Below are 16,434 nucleotides of genomic sequence, written 5' to 3'. Positions count from 1 at the left end.
AACCAAGGCCCAGTCCCGGAGAGCTAAACTTCCCGTCGACGTCACCTACAAGTCATTGCCTCATTGCCTATCCGGTTCTGGGGTTGTGGGTTTTCTTACTAGCCACATCTGGCTGACTGTGGTTGTAGAAGAGCAGAACTTCTAGACCTTACAATGTACAATTCATACAATATGGTAATGGTTCCGATCTTCTACTCCGCATCCTTACAATCAAGCTCACCGCCCCAATGCTCCATTCTCAAACCCCTTGGTGTATGCTTGCGTGATCTTTGAAGGGTTCCTTTGATTAGATTTGTACGTGAATTGTGAGTAGAAGAAAAGCAGCATCAATGCATTCCAGTCATATTCAGATCATAAAAGATATCAAAAGTTTCCATAGTTATAGTCCGTTAAAGCGTTAGACATGGTCCACCCCCCAAAAATATAGTAAGACACAAAACGAAATGAGAAGGTAGAGAGAGGAAAGGGACTTGGGATGGGATAGATGAAGAGCCCACCGATAGAGAGAGCGAAATGCAACACTCAAGTCACACCGTGGACCACAACCAAAAATGAAAGAGGAACCAAATGATCGATAGGGTATCGTCATGCACATGACTCCATTCACACAAACTTCCCATGCGAACGCCGAGACATGCAGCTCAGGACTAAGAATTCATCCGAAAAAGATTGCTATCCAGAACCGTCTGAAAAAAAAAATTCATAAACACAAATATAAGACCCCCGAACACAGGTAAAAGAAGGATGGGCTAGATTTCCCGGTCGTGTATCAGTTGTCGTCAAAAGTCGTCAGTTCATCAAGGGTCTCGCTTTCACAAAATGGCAAATATGAGAATCCCCGAAATATATGAATAAGAAAGAGTTGGAAGAGCCGGGAAAGGCCAATGGGCTGAATGTTAGAAGTAGGGTGGGCGCAAAGAGTGGCTGTAAATCGGGAGTGGGAGATAGACGGAAGGTGGAATGCCAAGTATATGATGATCGCTCTCCAGCTAGTTGCAGGAAGCGAATATGACCTTCATATGTAGAATGGTGTAGAATGGTACAGAACAGGAGGGCTTTGTCCAGACAATTTACAGAAATAGCTTGGCTGCTCCTTTGTTCTCGCTTGTGGCGACGGCGACTAGAGCTTCCAGGCGACCCATGCCCGAGTTTCGGGCAGGAGAGTCTGAGAAGACGTCAGGCCTGGGCTCCCGGTCGTTGTGGGCTTCATAGCCGTCCGCGTGGGAGGATTGATGGCCACAGATCTATGACGGCGTTAGCAACCGGGGCGATAGCCGTCCGTTCGAACAGGAGTTCCTACCTGTGAAGGGTGTTCGGAAGGTAGTGAGGAATCATGAGATTCGATATATCCGCTGCTGTGCACAATCGCGGGATGATACTCAAGCGATGCGGTGGATGGGGTATGCACACCCTCGCTGCTACTGGAATCCTCGGGGGAGGTTCGCGTGCGGCTCCCCGTTGAAAGGCTCGGGCGATGTCCCCTATACTCTTCCGGGCTTTTTTCGGCCATTGGGCCAAATGAAGGCTGGTAAGATGACGACGGGCGGGAAGAGACATTTTGGAGTTCCGCGAGCGTTTGTTGACCCCATTGTGAAGCAGACGCAGTGGATGGGCGTCGGTCTCGGATATCCAGTCCGGTTAGGTTATGATGCAAAGACATATCCCAGGACACATGGCCACGTCGGTGACCAGGGCCGGAGATTGGGGGTGGTGGACGGTGAGCTGGCTGTGCGTAATTGAATCCAGATCCAAAGGCTGGGTTAGGTGGTGGACGATGGTGGCCATCGAGCTGCATAGGGCTGGCTTTCCTGGTGGGTGGTGTCATCGGCCGTTGGACTACTTTGTCGAAACTCTCAATTCCGGGGAGTCGGGGCGGATGCTCGGTCGAACCGTTGGTGCCGAATGAGGCCGGTACATTGTCTGGTGTATGATATTGGTTTAGCCCACTGGTTCCAGGACGTGGAAACCCTGTGTACGACGAAGGGTGCCACGTTCTCCTCCGCATCTCCGCTTCGGCTGCGCTTAGGGTGCCCTCGTCACGAGATGCAGAGTAATGTGTGCTAGTGGGGCTTGCAAACACGCCAGCCGCGTTTGGATAAGGCGCGCCGGCGGGAGTGTGATATGCCGGAGGATATGCGTTGCCGTGCTGAGCGAGAAAAGGATTGCTGCTCGTCGGCACTGATAGACGACGGGCAGCTGTCTTTCCTTCCCAGAACCCATGTGCTGTACCAGATATGGGCGAAGCAAATTGGGGGCTCCCACCAGTAGCAGCAAACATATTGGAGGGGGTGTATGGTGATCCAGCTGTCGAGGGACCAGGAGCGCCACGGATCTGGGCCGGGGGTGTACTCGGAGGTTCTCCCATGGAATCCATTGCCAGTCGGGACCGAGCTGCGGGGTCGTTGGCCATGATCAAAGGTGGCGGGCGCCGCCGAAGTTCCGGAGGTTGGCTGAATGTCGAAGCCGTGGACGTAATACTTGAGGTTGACAAATTCCTGCTATGACCTCGGACATGACCGCCAACACTGCCCCCGGTACCTGCCCGCGCCCGGCCTGGTGGCCGCACTCGATCTGTACGGACTTGGCGCTGGAACCGTGTGCCCGTGGCCGCTAGCGAATCCCCGGGAATCTCCTCATTAACATGAACCGTTTGAGCATGCTGGCGGAGGTTGTCGAGTCGGGAAAACCGGCGAGAGCAGTGGCACTGGAAGGGACGTTCACCGGTATGTTTTCGAATATGGCGAGCCAGATGTTCGCTCCGGGTGAAGCTCAGATTGCAAGGAGGGAAAGAGGTGCAGAAGAACCGTTGACCTTTCTTCTTTTTCGAGGGCGGTGCGTTACTCCCTATGTTCTGATCATGATCGGAATCGTCTTGTTCTCCCTCGGAATCGTGCATGTGTTCGTCAGATGTTGACGGGGTTCGAGCGTGGGTCAAGGTTGTGCGGGATGAAGCGTCGCTACTGCGGCTGTGGTGTGAAACTCTGTCCGGAAACTGCTCGGTCGAAGAAACGTCCGGTGTTACCGGCACGCCATTTGGGACCGCACGGGGTGTAGCTTCTCCATCCATCGCGTGGTCTTCAGGGGCCGAGTTGTTGACAGGGAGAAAGGAAGCCATAGCGACGTAAGAGGGTGGGAGGCGGAAGTGATGTCAGGTCTTCGGAGAGCCAAATGCGAATGTTCCTGACCACCAGTCGCAAAGCCGACAATCCGATCGGAAAAATCACCCCAGGACCAGTTGGGAATCTATGTCTCTATGTCGAGTCGTAAAAACCGCAGCGCTACGGAGAAATCGGAGACAAGACGCGGCGTCTGGTCGGATTGACTGTGAACATTTGCGCAAATTCAGTAACCTGAACACTACTTGAGTGGGCCAAAAAAAAGAGAGAGAGAAAAGAGACCAAAAGAGAGTCGAAAAAGATCCAACACGTACGATTTGAAGGTGCGCTTACTCTGGTAGAGAAGGAAGAGAAAGAGGGGCGGCAATAGAATGTGTACTTAGGATCCCAAACGCAAGGGCGGGGAGAAGAGGTCAAGAATGTAAGAAATGTAAGAAATAAGAGAAAAGGGAAGGTCGTTAGCTGATCGCGATCATCTCTTGAAATATTTCCAGAAAAGATAAAGAAAAGAAATAGAGATCCGATCAGCCGGGTAGGAAAAAACGAACAAAAAAGGAAAAAAGGGTGAGTATATAAGGGTATATACTAATACGAGGATATAAAAAAGAAACAGAAAATGGTGACGATGAGAAGAAGAAGAGGCTTATCGGAGAAGCGAGGGGCAAAAAAAGAGTCAAGAAGAGTAAAGAGGAAAAAAAGGCAGGAACTCAACAGGAACTCAAAAGACCTTCCGGGGCTACCGATGCGAATCATTAAGTGTTTCACCAGATATCCGCGTGTCTCCATTTTATTCAAAAGGCACCAGGCACCTCCATGATTCATTAGTGACTTGAACTACTTGAACTACTTGAACTTACTGGAGCTACTTTGAAGATACTTGGACATTGACTTGGAGATCCAAGTCTAGACCTAGTTCTTCCCTCGAGCTATATAGGAATGTATTATACAAAAGTAGGTTAAACCATCGAAATTGGGGGTTCTTGACGTTAACCATCTTTCCAAGACCCTGGAAATAGGCACTGCCAAGCCTCGACAAGTTTGGTTCTTGGGGAGAAAAAGGTCGAGACTCTTTTGGTGGAGCTCTTAGGGTTAACCTCGAATATACTCCTCCATTCCCCCCTAAACCCCCCTTCAACCATATCCCCCCCCCTTGCATCGCGTGGATGTATCGCAGTATCGCACTTCGTCATACTCTTAGAAAATAATGGTTACGCGGTAGGGGAAAGAGTTCCGAATGGTCCGCCCCGATACGAAGTCTTCATACAATATTAATGCTTTGCTCGAGCCTTCTTCTGGAGGATCTTACATTAGCTCAAGCCCATGTTAGTTAATTTTAGATTACACCTACTTAAGACTGCGGGGGTGTTGATAAGAGATAGATCTCATTTTCATCTTGTATACATTCTATAACATATATATGTACCCATGAATATATTCTATACATTCTAGAACATACCTCCTTCAATACTTATTACTCTGTGAACCCAAGGAACCCAGAAATAATAATAAAAAGCACTCGTCATTTAGATGATCCGGCAGCTCCGTTGAAACCGCATTCAGGCAACTCTCCATCTGAAACTTTCACCCCCTGGGACTAAGCCCGTTGGCCCATCGTGCCTGCGTCGCTGCTAAACTTTCCCCCCACTTTCCCTCGAGTCTGCAAACGGCAACTCCCAACCTTGGAAGTGATTGCTGTACAACATCCTCGGATCCCTGGTTCCCATGTACTTTAATGTACTCTATTCATTTGGCTTGGACCTTGGGGTCAAATAGCTCATCGGATGTGACGCCACGGCCGATGTGGATGATGTGCTTATTTCCTTGGGGTTTGACATATATTGTAGCAAATCAAAAATTCCTGACTATGTACTGTACCGCATTGGCCCTAGATCGGCCCCATGGAGGTTCGGTTCTGATCCAGCAAACACGATTGGCGGGGACAAAAGAGGCGATATACACTACTATTTCCATGGAAGACATGGTTCCCCTCCTTGACCAAGTGCGGCATATTAATCTACATTACGTATATATAGTTTGCGGGATACGATTCGGCAATGTGAACAAATACTATAGGTAAAGATGGGGCTCCTGCCGCTAATCCGAATGATCGACAGTTTAGTTAACCGTCACGGGAAAAGTCCTATACGGCGTACAGCGGAGAATACAATCTACAACCCACGTTGTATATCCATATAAATACCCCGAGGGGCCAAAGAAAACGCATAGATCGTCGCTACATCCCACGAGAAGAGGGGAAAATCCCAGACCCCGGGTACCTGTAGGTACATCTGCAGGGTTGACAATGAGGCGCACGCCCAAGTAGAGCCAGGTACCAAGCTGCAGGGCTTATCGATAAACCTGAATTACACTGGGGCCTCCAGGGCTGTCCGGGTCGGTGGATATGCTGACGTCTTTGACTTGTGAGATCTCCAGGGCTACGGCTAAAACTTCCACACCCTCCACGCCTTCCAGGGATCATCGATTTTTACTTTGTTGTGTGCCAGTACTTCGTACTCCGCACACTTCCCAGTTTTGTTTTTATTTTTCGCCCCTGGAGAGGCGATCCGTTCGCCTTCCCAGCGGTCTGCTTATCTGACTGGTCATTGACCATTTACTGATCAGTCCAATCATAGGCTATGCTCTGCATCTCATACCAGGTCCATCCATGTAATTTGTACCTGATTATGTGTCGGGGTGCGTACCTGGTGGCCACGTAGGAGCCGCCATATAATATTATGACCACAATAAGAATTAACACAATAATATTACTATATTAATAGATTATATTATTGTATTATTTTGGTTTATCTCATATTATATAGCAGTATCTACTCCGTATAGAATGAGATAACTAGATAGTATGCACCAAAAACACATCATCCAGCATCCAAAGCACTAATAAACCTTACTCCCCCAACCTTGGAGACACCGATAAACATAGTACTGTACATACGATAAGTACCAGGAGGCTGAGAGTTCAATTCACATGTGAATTTCAGACCGGACGAAACGGACAAAGCGCACTATCTCTGTATTCTCTAATCCATACCTGTGCCATTCCCCCAATTTGATTGGGCCCCAACCCCCCTCGTTAGCAATTGACATGCATCTGGCCCCCTCTGCATCCAGGGCATTGAGTCAATATGCAGTGCACACGCCAGCTCCCAGCCACTTTCCAAACCGCCTAGAGATCCCCACCACCGTGGTACACAGCGTGGGAGTCATCTGACGCTGGAACACCCGCCGCGTTCAGGTACTTGTACGACGTAATTGTAGAGGTAGATCTACCCGTTCATCTGTAGCACATCCTATAGTGTATGTATATGCACTTATACATGGGGATTATTTTCCGATGTTCGGAGGTTTTTGTTTCGGGTTCTGCACGAGCTGACGGATTAGGTCCCGATAACCTGGTGTTGAGATAGTCGGCCCAAGGTACATATGGGTTTCTTTGTTTCTGGTCAGGTACGTTAGTTCGCGCCTTGGCTTTGGGCGCGGCTGGTTGCTGGTACCTGGTACTTGAGTGTCCAGGTGTTGGTTGCTTGTTGCTTCCAAGGGTCAGTTGCCCATGGTGCGACAACAAGGTTCGGATACTTATAGTAAGCTAACAGTTAGGGAGATATGGACTATAATTATGAAATAGCTGACATTATTCTAGATTTGAGTACATGAGGATGTTCAGGGTGAATAGCAAATCAAATGTCTAGAACGTGTGGTTTGTAGAGGAATGATCACGAATTCCCTTTGTGGCAACTATTACCGATGGAAAAGCTAAGTCGGCATATATGATGCTGACCGTTTGTTTGCATCGAGTATGGCGTATATTGAGAGCTTCTATTAGTTCATTTCCCAAGATCATGAACCGTCCACATTCCAACGTTGGAGGCTCAAATAAGCATATTCATGTGTATGTAATTATAGGACAATTGAGGGACTAGAAGCTTCCGTTTGTTTGTCTCTTCCTTTCCAAGCTTCTCTCCATCTTCTGCTCTCCATCTCCAACTCACTCTCTTGCTCGTTCCCACCTCTATTGCCCCTCCCCATCCTCCCCCATCCTCACTATCTTCTCCCCCATCTCCGCCATCTCCCCCATCTACCCATCTCCCCCATCTCTCCCCCATCTACCTCCTCCTTCCAATGTCTTCCCTCCATCCATATTCCCAAAGCTTATTACTTCATGTAACCGCGGGTGTATACAGAAGTTTCTTCTGGCACATCCCGAGCGTGCCCCTAGGCACCAAAAACACCCCTCTAAGACATGGAGCAACTACTGTGCTGAACACCTTATCCGTGGCAACTGCAACACAATAGAGACCGATATCCTGAAGTCGAATGTCGAATGCTCAAACCCAAATTCCTCCAGCTGCTCCGTCCCGGCTATTCAGCCCACGAAGGAAACGAGCTAAGACCTAAGTGGACAGGCATGTGAACAGTGAGTCGGGGATTTTTTATATTTTTTCACTCGTGATGATTGCAGTCGTTTTAACCTTCAACTCTCGATTAGATCCACCGTTTTTAAGCACCAGCGCCAACAAAGGATTCTTAGATTTGGGTTGCTAGGCATCAACAACAATAAAAGATCCTTCGATTTGGTTGTCTCAACCTGGAACCACACTACCTCTTCGCCTTATCTTCTCTCATATTCTGTTTCGTGCCTTCATGCTCTTCTGTCTAGACTTCTGACAGAATCTTTAAGCCACAATGAAAACCGGGATGTGTTGTCGAGATATATAAAAGTTCGCCTTTCAGCAGGTCCAACAGTTTGATACCAGCCTTCTTGGTGGGATTGATGATTGGCAGTCCTTTCTCGGGCAACCTGAAAGCCTGATACATACAAAACGAGACTATGTCTCCATCTGAACTCTGTCACTGTCAACCGGGAGATTCGATTCTGGATACCCAGTATACGCCAGAATCTCGGAGCAGGAAAACGTATGGCGGCTGATTGTGCAATTCTTAACCGTCGCCACGCGTCCAGTTCAATCGAACGCTATGTTCCCTCGGGAATGGTACGAACGCCTCCTTGGCTATCAGCGTTGTGTTTTCAATGTTCGACTTTCCGATTTCATCTACCAACAATCATCGTCACCCTGTCATGCGTTGACGACCTTCCCATCATGACCGACAGCAACAAGGCAATTCTTTAGGCAATGCCCACCGATATCACGTACATCGTCTTCGACCGACTCTCGCTGAAAATCGAGACCCTGATGGCGATTTTACCTCATGCCAGCAAGTGCATAGCAGAGAAGGTTCATTGATACACAAAGAGAAAATGGCTTGTGCTAGACTCGATGTCGACAGTTCGGGAACGATATTGTTATTCAAATTCGCCATACTACCCGTGATCCATTTCGATTGATACGCTGCAGTAGACGACTATCACATAATAGAGCTCCCAGATGTGAGAGAACTTTGTGCCGAGCGATTTTGCAAGATCATCAACCTGTCTCATCCTTCGCTTCTCCCGCAACCAAATTTGGAGATGTAAGATTATTTCTTTTGCAAAGCTCCAACCTGGCACCCAACTTAAATTTAGAAAGATAGAGTTCTAGGACCTCTCGACTTGGAGCTCTACTCTTCGACTACACTGTATTCAGTGCTTTGCCGCCCAGGTGGACATTCTCAGACGCATTGGGAATGGCTGCGGGACGTGTCCATATGCTGAAACCATCGCTAGTGCTGACACTATTCTATAGTGCAGCCAGTGGAGAAAGGAAGAGAGAGAGAGAGAGAGAGAGAGAAAACACCGGAAACCCAACAAGTACCAAAGCAGGCTGATCTGATCGGAAAAGTGTCCGTTGGAAATAACACAGCCATTTTTACCACTAGACCATAACAAAAACCAGGGTTCCTGTTTAGGGCCTAGGGAGGCCATATCCTAGTCTGACAGTGTCCCCGAACGAAGACGAAGTCCCAAAGAAGCGGAAGGGCTCGAAAACGAAACCAAAAACTGAGGGGGTTCGAAGAATAACCTAAGAGCCGGGGTGGCTTCAAATGGATACCAAGAGCCTCGATGTTTCTGCGCGGCACCAAACCGAGCCAGAAGGGTCCAACCAAAGGGATCGCCAGGGTTGAACTTCCCTCAGAAGATTGGAGTCATGATCTCTCCACACATCGCAGATTTGCCTCGTTCTCACTCTGAGAAACTTGTACGGTCATCGTTGCCACTCACGAGAGAATTCTCGGTTTCTTCGGAATGACTCGAAAGAGAAAAACCTTGAGCCTGGAGGGTCCTAACCCACATGAAAAAAAGCCCTTCTCTCAAACGAATCCAATGAAAATTCGGAGGGGCGGCTCATATGGTGTTTGTCTACAACTTCAATCCCAATAAGACTGTTTCTAGGGAGCCTGTTCGATGAAGTACGGCAAGGTGGATTCGGTAAGTTTCATGGATACTATGCTAGAGACTTTTCTAACGAATACTTATACAGATTACTCTTTCGAACGCATTGCCTTGCGTGATCTGAACCGACCATCGAACACTACTAGGTGGTCTATATAGTCACTCAAATCCGCGACTTGTGACTTCCAGGAGGACTCCTTCCCGCCTCCGGGATTGTTGCATGAAGGCTTATTTCTAGGCTTATCTGTTCTGTCACTCAACGAACGGATGAACCTTCAAATTCCATGAAGCACTCATCTTCCAATCCAAATCTTCAATTCCCCCGTTCAACTTCGAAGGAAGCAGAAGACATAGAAAAGTGGCCGAAAAGAGCAAAGGAGAGGAAGAAGATCTACAAGCTAGATGAATACTCGTTTCCTCCAATCAAATGGCCGACTCTTAATCAAATGCTCAAGACAGGGTGCGATGAAAGGTCGACATGGGAGCAGAATGCCCGCGCCTACCTATATACATAGGTATCCAAGTGTTGATATATACTACTATCAGACAATGCCCCCCCTTTTTCTTGCTGGTGTCACAGGACTCCATTCCGGGATATGCAAATTTAAGAGGCATCCTGACACGGCCAAATATGAGGAACTGTTTGAATGCCTGATGTTTGGTTGTTCAGTTCCCCTAGCTGATACTACGCCTCATTTGTTATGCCAATGGAAAGCGGGTTCCTTCGTTTTCTCTTCCCCATTCTTTGGTAGCAGCTCTAAAAAAAGGGTTCTCTCGACAATTGGCACTATGGCCTGCAATACACAGGTCCACCTCCCCATGACTTGTTGTCCCCAAGCGCAATGACCGCTGATTGGGTAAAAAGAAGTCCCAGGTCTTATTTGTGCTGCTACAAAAACAAAACAGAGCAATCCTTCTTGTTGGGGAAATCGTTCATTAAGAAGAGTCTCTGCCAGTATCCGTCGCAAGGACAGGAGTCTTCTGATGGTGTCAATTGGGCTTGACATCAGCGACCACTTGCCAAAAAGATGGTCACTCTGCTGGAGTTAAGACCGTCGGAGTGAGGGTGACATTATCGTTGTTTCATGCCGTCTCTGAGGATAAAATTGTGCGGCATTATGTTGTGACGTTAGGGCTTCATTGGGCCAGAGATAAAACATGGTACATTTGTTTTGCGGCACTGCTCAAGAGCCCCAGAAGTCGGCAGACAAGGAAATACATTCTCCAATCCGATGATGTACATTGTCTCGTGGGTGCTACCGCAAAGCAGAGCGCGGAATTTTGCTTGCTGGAAAATCGTTGAAAAAGAAAAGCCTCGTCAGTATTGCCCACAAGGAGAGGCGTGTACCTGTATCAACCGTCGAAGTCTAATAGGCGGTCTCTATAATCACTCGAATCCCTATTTTACCCCACTCCAGATCATACTGACTGAGAACTTGAACGGCCGCATCAAGTGATGAAAGTTGACACTGTCAGAGTGGGGGTGATGCTCTTGCTGTTTTATAATCTGGCAGCGCTATCTTATGCCCCTTATGCTGAGGCAGCCTTGGCCCAAACATGCATGATCTGCTTTGGGACTCATTCGTGGATATCAGAAAGTCCGCTGACAACGAAATGCACTTTCGAATTTGATGATTTGGAACTGCCTGTGTGATTGAGTACCAACGTACCAACTTGAGTGACGGAATTCGCAAGGATCAAAATGTTGGAAGATACGAGATGGTCCAGCAATCCCTTAACAATGTCGGATGGGCCTCGGTAACAGCAGGATCTCTCAACCGACGACAAATATTGCTTGGAGCACGACATATTCTATGGAATGACAGAAAGTCAGGCGATCTACACAGATCTTCGCGCGAGTGGGTTCTCTGCTGCATTTGCTGCATGGAATGTTGCGCCTTTTCGCCTTCGGTGCTCCTGGCTGCAGTTAGCTAGTGATAGCTTGCTGTATACCTCATGTTCCTCAAATATTCGCTGCTTCTTGAACCTCTTTCATTCTCGGGAGCTTTCTTAAATTTATATACCACAGGTGATCCCTGGCTTTAAACGAGTACCATTCGTTGCGTGGTACTCCTATTATGGATTTGGTGCAGTAAATAGATATTAGCGAGGAGCTGCGGTTAGTATGCTATGTTTCAACGATGTTCGTCCATCTTTATGGAAGTATGGAAAGCGAGACAGAAGTGAAATTGCGACAAACTTGCACACATTCTGGGATAAAGACCATAAATACAGCAAACATGACGCGCCTTAAAAGATGAAGAATAAACCTACACGCAGTTCAGATCTTTGGCACTCATTTCGATCGAGTCATTTAGTGATGAGGCGCAGCATGTCGAGACTATCTCTTGCCAACAACAAAGACAGACGGATCAGGGCTATAAAAAGTTCGACGGCATGATTCAGACAGCAACACCACTGTGGAACAACACCCTTGCCGTTTGACTTTGTGGCCAACTCTCTTATCTCTAGTGGGAAGAACAGTATAGGTTTCCTCGAGATGTAGCCTCCATAGCCTCAAACAATTTCTCTCTTTAATTACGCACTCCAACGTTCACTCATGTTTTGTTGACTCCTACGGTAGAATTCTCAACGTCAAGTGTAGCCTGTACCTAGGTATTATGGTTTCTGCTCTGGATTACAAAAGGCAACATATGACTAGTAGACTTTAATATATTAAAAGGACAACGTATTAGTAACTTAAATATAACGTCTCTAATCGTCTCGAACCAAACAGATATTCGTATTATTCAAGACCTACATGTGTGCCTTTTTAAGTATAGAGCCTGTACAAGTCTTATTCTATGAACCAAAAGAATTGGATCCGGATGTCGCCCAGAAGACTAGGATATATCAAGTTCGGTATAGTATACCACTCTAGATGGATGATGCCATACAATTATATTGCTTATTAGAGTTGTACCTAGTCCTCGCGACTGGCCTCAACTATCTAGGATTACCGTCCCAGAGGACCAACAACCGAGCTCACCATCACAGCAGCTTCTCGCTCCCAGTTTCCAACCACCACCGTGTCGGTTCCTGGTCGGCCCTTCTCAGCCAGCAGGCTGGTAGCAGACACCTGCGATGCACGGAGCACACACTCTTTGATCTCGATTCTTAGTCGATCACGGTTGGATCGCAATGTACGAGAAGAGACACCTCCTCGGCTGACGATTTCCTGGACACGCGGGGCGAGAGACGAGGCAAGGGAGCGCCAGTAGTAGGAAGGAAGTGATGAGGTGTCTAGAGCCTGGAGAAGAGGCTGCAGGAGATTAGATTTGTTTGAGGCCGCTGTTTGGGATTCGGTGGCAGGTTCGTTGGTTGTGGTATTAGAGGCCAAGAGAGGGTGTGGTGGTGGGCGGAGATTTCCGAGAATATTCTCCAACGCGACTATATCTTGGCATCGTGCGGAGGTGTCGATGAGGGTCCGGTCCATGGTTGGGAGTTGAGTAAGAGCCCGGGCGAGGGAATTTACAGAGGTCATGATCGCTGTGTGCATGAACCCTTGCAATGTTGACAATAGGAGTTCGGGCTTGTAGTCGGCTACAGTGATTTCGCCCTTTGGCGGAGGCGAAAGAAGATATAGAGTTGTGGCGGCGGTTGCTAGCCGTGCTCGCGCATCGCGGGCTTGCTTATAGCCAGACGGCATGGATGACTGGCCATTGGCGGTTCCCGAGTTCGATGACAAAGAGAATCTGTTGATGGTCTGTTGCGCTCTTGACTTGACCATGTTCTCTGCGGGGATGACAAATTCCCCGCGTAGAGTGCGAATGACCTTCACCCGATCCAAACCGTAGCCTTCCTCGCCCTGTGTAGTGGCAGAGAACATTTCTCGCAGATTCAAGATCGTGTACGCCGCTCGTTCCAGTGCGCGGAAGCCATCTTTTCCAGCTAACGGTGATGCTGCCCCATCGGGTCCTGCCGAGGGTGTCGGCCCTGTTGCGCCTCGGCCTGTGATTTCAGAAACCTGGCTCTCCAGCTGTCTGCCTAGGGTTAGGCAGCGCGTTACAGCCCTTGCCAGACGGACAGTTGCAAGCGAATTTTCAGCAGCAACACGGGCTTCGTCGGCTGCTTCCCATTTTTGTACAACCTCCTTTTGGAGGCGCTCGTACCCTTGAGTCACAGAAGCAATCTGCGTCCCTGATTCTTTCAAGATGTTATCGGCAGCAGCAGTTTGGCTTTGGGTGTGTGAAAGCAATGGGAGTGCTGATCTTGTTGTCAATGCATGGATATGTGTGTCAATCTCCTGAAGATCAAAGAGCACCCGTGACAATGGTGTTGACAAATCCAACGGGGTATCTGTTGCATTGTTTGTGCTTGTCACCAATGTATTGGCGAATGAAGATGGGGAGAAGTCTGGGTCTAAGAAGGCCTCATAGTCTATGTATGATGGATCTCCTTCCGCCATGATGGGTCTAGACGCGTCCAATGTCTATTTCAATGGGGCTGCATAGAAGAAAAGAGCAATGATGTAACTGAGGAACACCTTCTGCATTAGCCAATCAGGGACATGTGGAGTTCAAAAATAATATGTCTTCAATGCGGCTCTCAATGTATTGACATCAAACGACTTGGTCATTGGAGGAGAGAGGGATATTGGCCTGGAGATAGGAAGCCCACATGGCTGATAACGGGTCACGTGTTTTGCTTAGTCAGTTTATACATCATCCAACTAACATTCCCTGGAGATCTACGGAGTAGGTGACGAGGCCTTTACTGAATGTGGATGGTAATATAAATCATATAATATGCATGATCAGGAATAACCTTTTATACCCAGCTCATGAAATAATACATATAATGTGGCGATGCAGACAGATTCTATAGATTTGGGGGCAGAGAACCAACCTCGGACACCTTGACCAATCTTATAATCTTGTACCTCCGGAGCCAATGCCTACATTTACTCCGTACGGAGTACAATATAGTAGATAATCGATTTCCACTTCAAATTCAATTCCAAATGTATTCAAATGCATTGGCTGCCAGCGCCTTCTAATGACAGAGCGGGGTTCCACCCATAGATAAGAGTTCGGAGTTAAGTCCGAGAATCAGACCTCATGAAATATAAACTCTCAACATTCAAAGGCCCAATTCCCGAGATAGTACTTCAAACCAAGACAATTCAGACGATTCTCCACTATGTCGACCTCTACAACGACAACACAGCAAGAGCAGTCCGTTCGCGTGATCAACGAAGATCAACTACCTCCACTACCACCAGCGGCAAACGATGCATCGTTCCAGGGTCTTGCTCGTGGAGGCCGAAATGGCACCTTGAAACTCCGTGGAATTCCCACATTCTCGGACCTAACTGAGAAACGCAAGTGGATGAAGGAGCACATGGCTGCTGCATTCCGGTACTTTGGCAAGCTAGGGTACGGGGAGGGTGTCTCCGGTCATATTTCAATGCGAGGTAAGTGTGACACTCTCTTTTGAATGAAGTATGCATTACAGACGAGCAAGTGTATTCTGACGACTTGTAGACCCGATCCTCAAAGACCATTTCTGGATGAACCCGTTCGCCAAGCATTTCTCGACTATCAAGGCTTCGGATCTCGTTCTTCTGGATGCTGATGGATTTGTCGTCGATGGTGGAGCTCAGCTGCCTGTTAATGAAGCTGGGTTCTTGATTCACTCTGAGATTCACAAAGCACGCCCGGATGTTACGGCTGCGGCGCACACCCATGGTATTCATGGAAAGACGTGGAGTTCATTTGGAAAGCCAATTGAGATGCTTACACAAGGTTAGTGGCTTTCATTTCTCCTGACATGGCATTGGGGGTTGGTGCTAACAAGTTGGATAAAGACGCATGCAACTTCTTTGGCAGAGTAGGTGTTTACGAAGACCATGGCGGCATTGTTCTGTCAGCAGAGGAAGGAAAGGCGATTGCGAAGGCATTGGGCCAGGAAAACATTGCATGTATCTTGCAAAACCATGGGTGAGTCAATTTTCACCGTTGTTTCTTCTGTATGCGTCTAGTTCTGTCTGGCTAATTTGACTTCACTTATGTGCAGCCTCCTGACTGTCGGCCGGACTGTTGATGAAGCAGCTATCCTCTACTCTATGCTGGAGAACGCTTGCCGGTCACAGCTTCTTGCTGAAGCAGCAGCGGCCAATGGTCTTCCGAAAAAGATCATCAAGGATGATGCGGCCAAGTTCACCGCCAATGCTGCCCAGAATCCTGTAAGTGGAATGGATGTATATTCCAGATCGCTTGAGAATATGTACACTGACGACTTTTAGCACAACTTCTATACTGAGTTCCAGCCTGAGTTTGAGTTGCTCGTCGAAGAGACCAACGGAAGGTTCCTTCAGTAAAACGTGAATAATATATATACCAGTTTCCAATTCGGTTCAAAACTCCTTTAAATAAGTGGCATACGTATCCTCCAAGCCCAAGACAGTAAGCACTACAACCTAAATATATTCAATATCACTTTTCACTTGGCGAGTCTGCCCGCAAAGGATACGATTCTGAAAGGTAGTAAGTAGTGCAGCGTGGGCTGGCCATTATCCATGATCATATAGATGCACACCACAGCAACTGAATACGCTTCGGACACCTTCCAGATGGCTATCTAGACGATTATGGAGCTGGCAAGGCAGCATAGGAAGTCGACAGAAAATCATCAACCACAATTTCTGTCTAGGGCAGCGTTGAGTGAAGGGCCCTGTAGAAGCTGTGTTGCCACCAAACTTTACTCGCACAAGTTCTCACTCAGTTGCATTTGACGTTTGCTGAGATGCATGCCAGTCTTAGGTACAACAAGAGACAATGTCTCTTTTCAAGACGTGGAGATTATACACGATTTTTGTTTTCATATAGCTCGTCAGATTGTCTGATCGAGAAAAAAAAGTACAAACCTAGCAGGTATTAATGGAAACAGGTATCGAACAAAATGAATATGGAAATCAATTCCTTCAGAACAAACGCCATCTATACAGATGCAACTGCCGCAAGGGTATAC

The 16,434-nt window shown here is 47.8% G+C and overlaps 3 protein-coding genes across 3 annotated transcripts; 1 reads left to right on the top strand and 2 right to left on the bottom strand.

Annotated features, from left to right (window-relative positions):
• Positions 1–1,070: 1,070 nt before the first annotated feature.
• N7537_001448 (C2H2-type zinc finger protein) lies at positions 1,071–3,115 on the bottom strand (the record flags this gene model as incomplete). Its single annotated transcript, XM_056892506.1, has 2 exons — positions 1,071–1,244; positions 1,301–3,115. 2 exons carry the CDS (start codon positions 3,113–3,115, stop codon positions 1,071–1,073), a joined length of 1,989 nt encoding a protein of 662 aa, XP_056757501.1.
• A 9,303-nt stretch (positions 3,116–12,418) lies between these two features.
• N7537_001447 (putative Golgi transport complex component Cog5) lies at positions 12,419–13,870 on the bottom strand (the record flags this gene model as incomplete). The annotated part of the gene is made up of 1 exon (XM_056892505.1): positions 12,419–13,870. One exon carries the CDS (start codon positions 13,868–13,870, stop codon positions 12,419–12,421), a length of 1,452 nt encoding a protein of 483 aa, XP_056757500.1.
• A 734-nt stretch (positions 13,871–14,604) lies between these two features.
• On the top strand, positions 14,605–15,784 carry N7537_001446 (class II aldolase/adducin domain protein; the record flags this gene model as incomplete). Its single annotated transcript, XM_056892504.1, has 5 exons — positions 14,605–14,878; positions 14,949–15,209; positions 15,272–15,404; positions 15,481–15,649; positions 15,710–15,784. 5 exons carry the CDS (start codon positions 14,605–14,607, stop codon positions 15,782–15,784), a joined length of 912 nt encoding a protein of 303 aa, XP_056757499.1.
• Between the last annotated feature and the right edge of the window lie 650 nt (positions 15,785–16,434).

Source organism: Penicillium hordei (assembly GCF_028827395.1).
Source record: "Penicillium hordei strain IBT 12815 chromosome Unknown utg000001l_segment0_segment0, whole genome shotgun sequence".
Lineage (NCBI taxonomy): Eukaryota > Fungi > Ascomycota > Eurotiomycetes > Eurotiales > Aspergillaceae > Penicillium > Penicillium hordei.
This window is presented reverse-complemented; position numbering and strand designations above follow the sequence as displayed.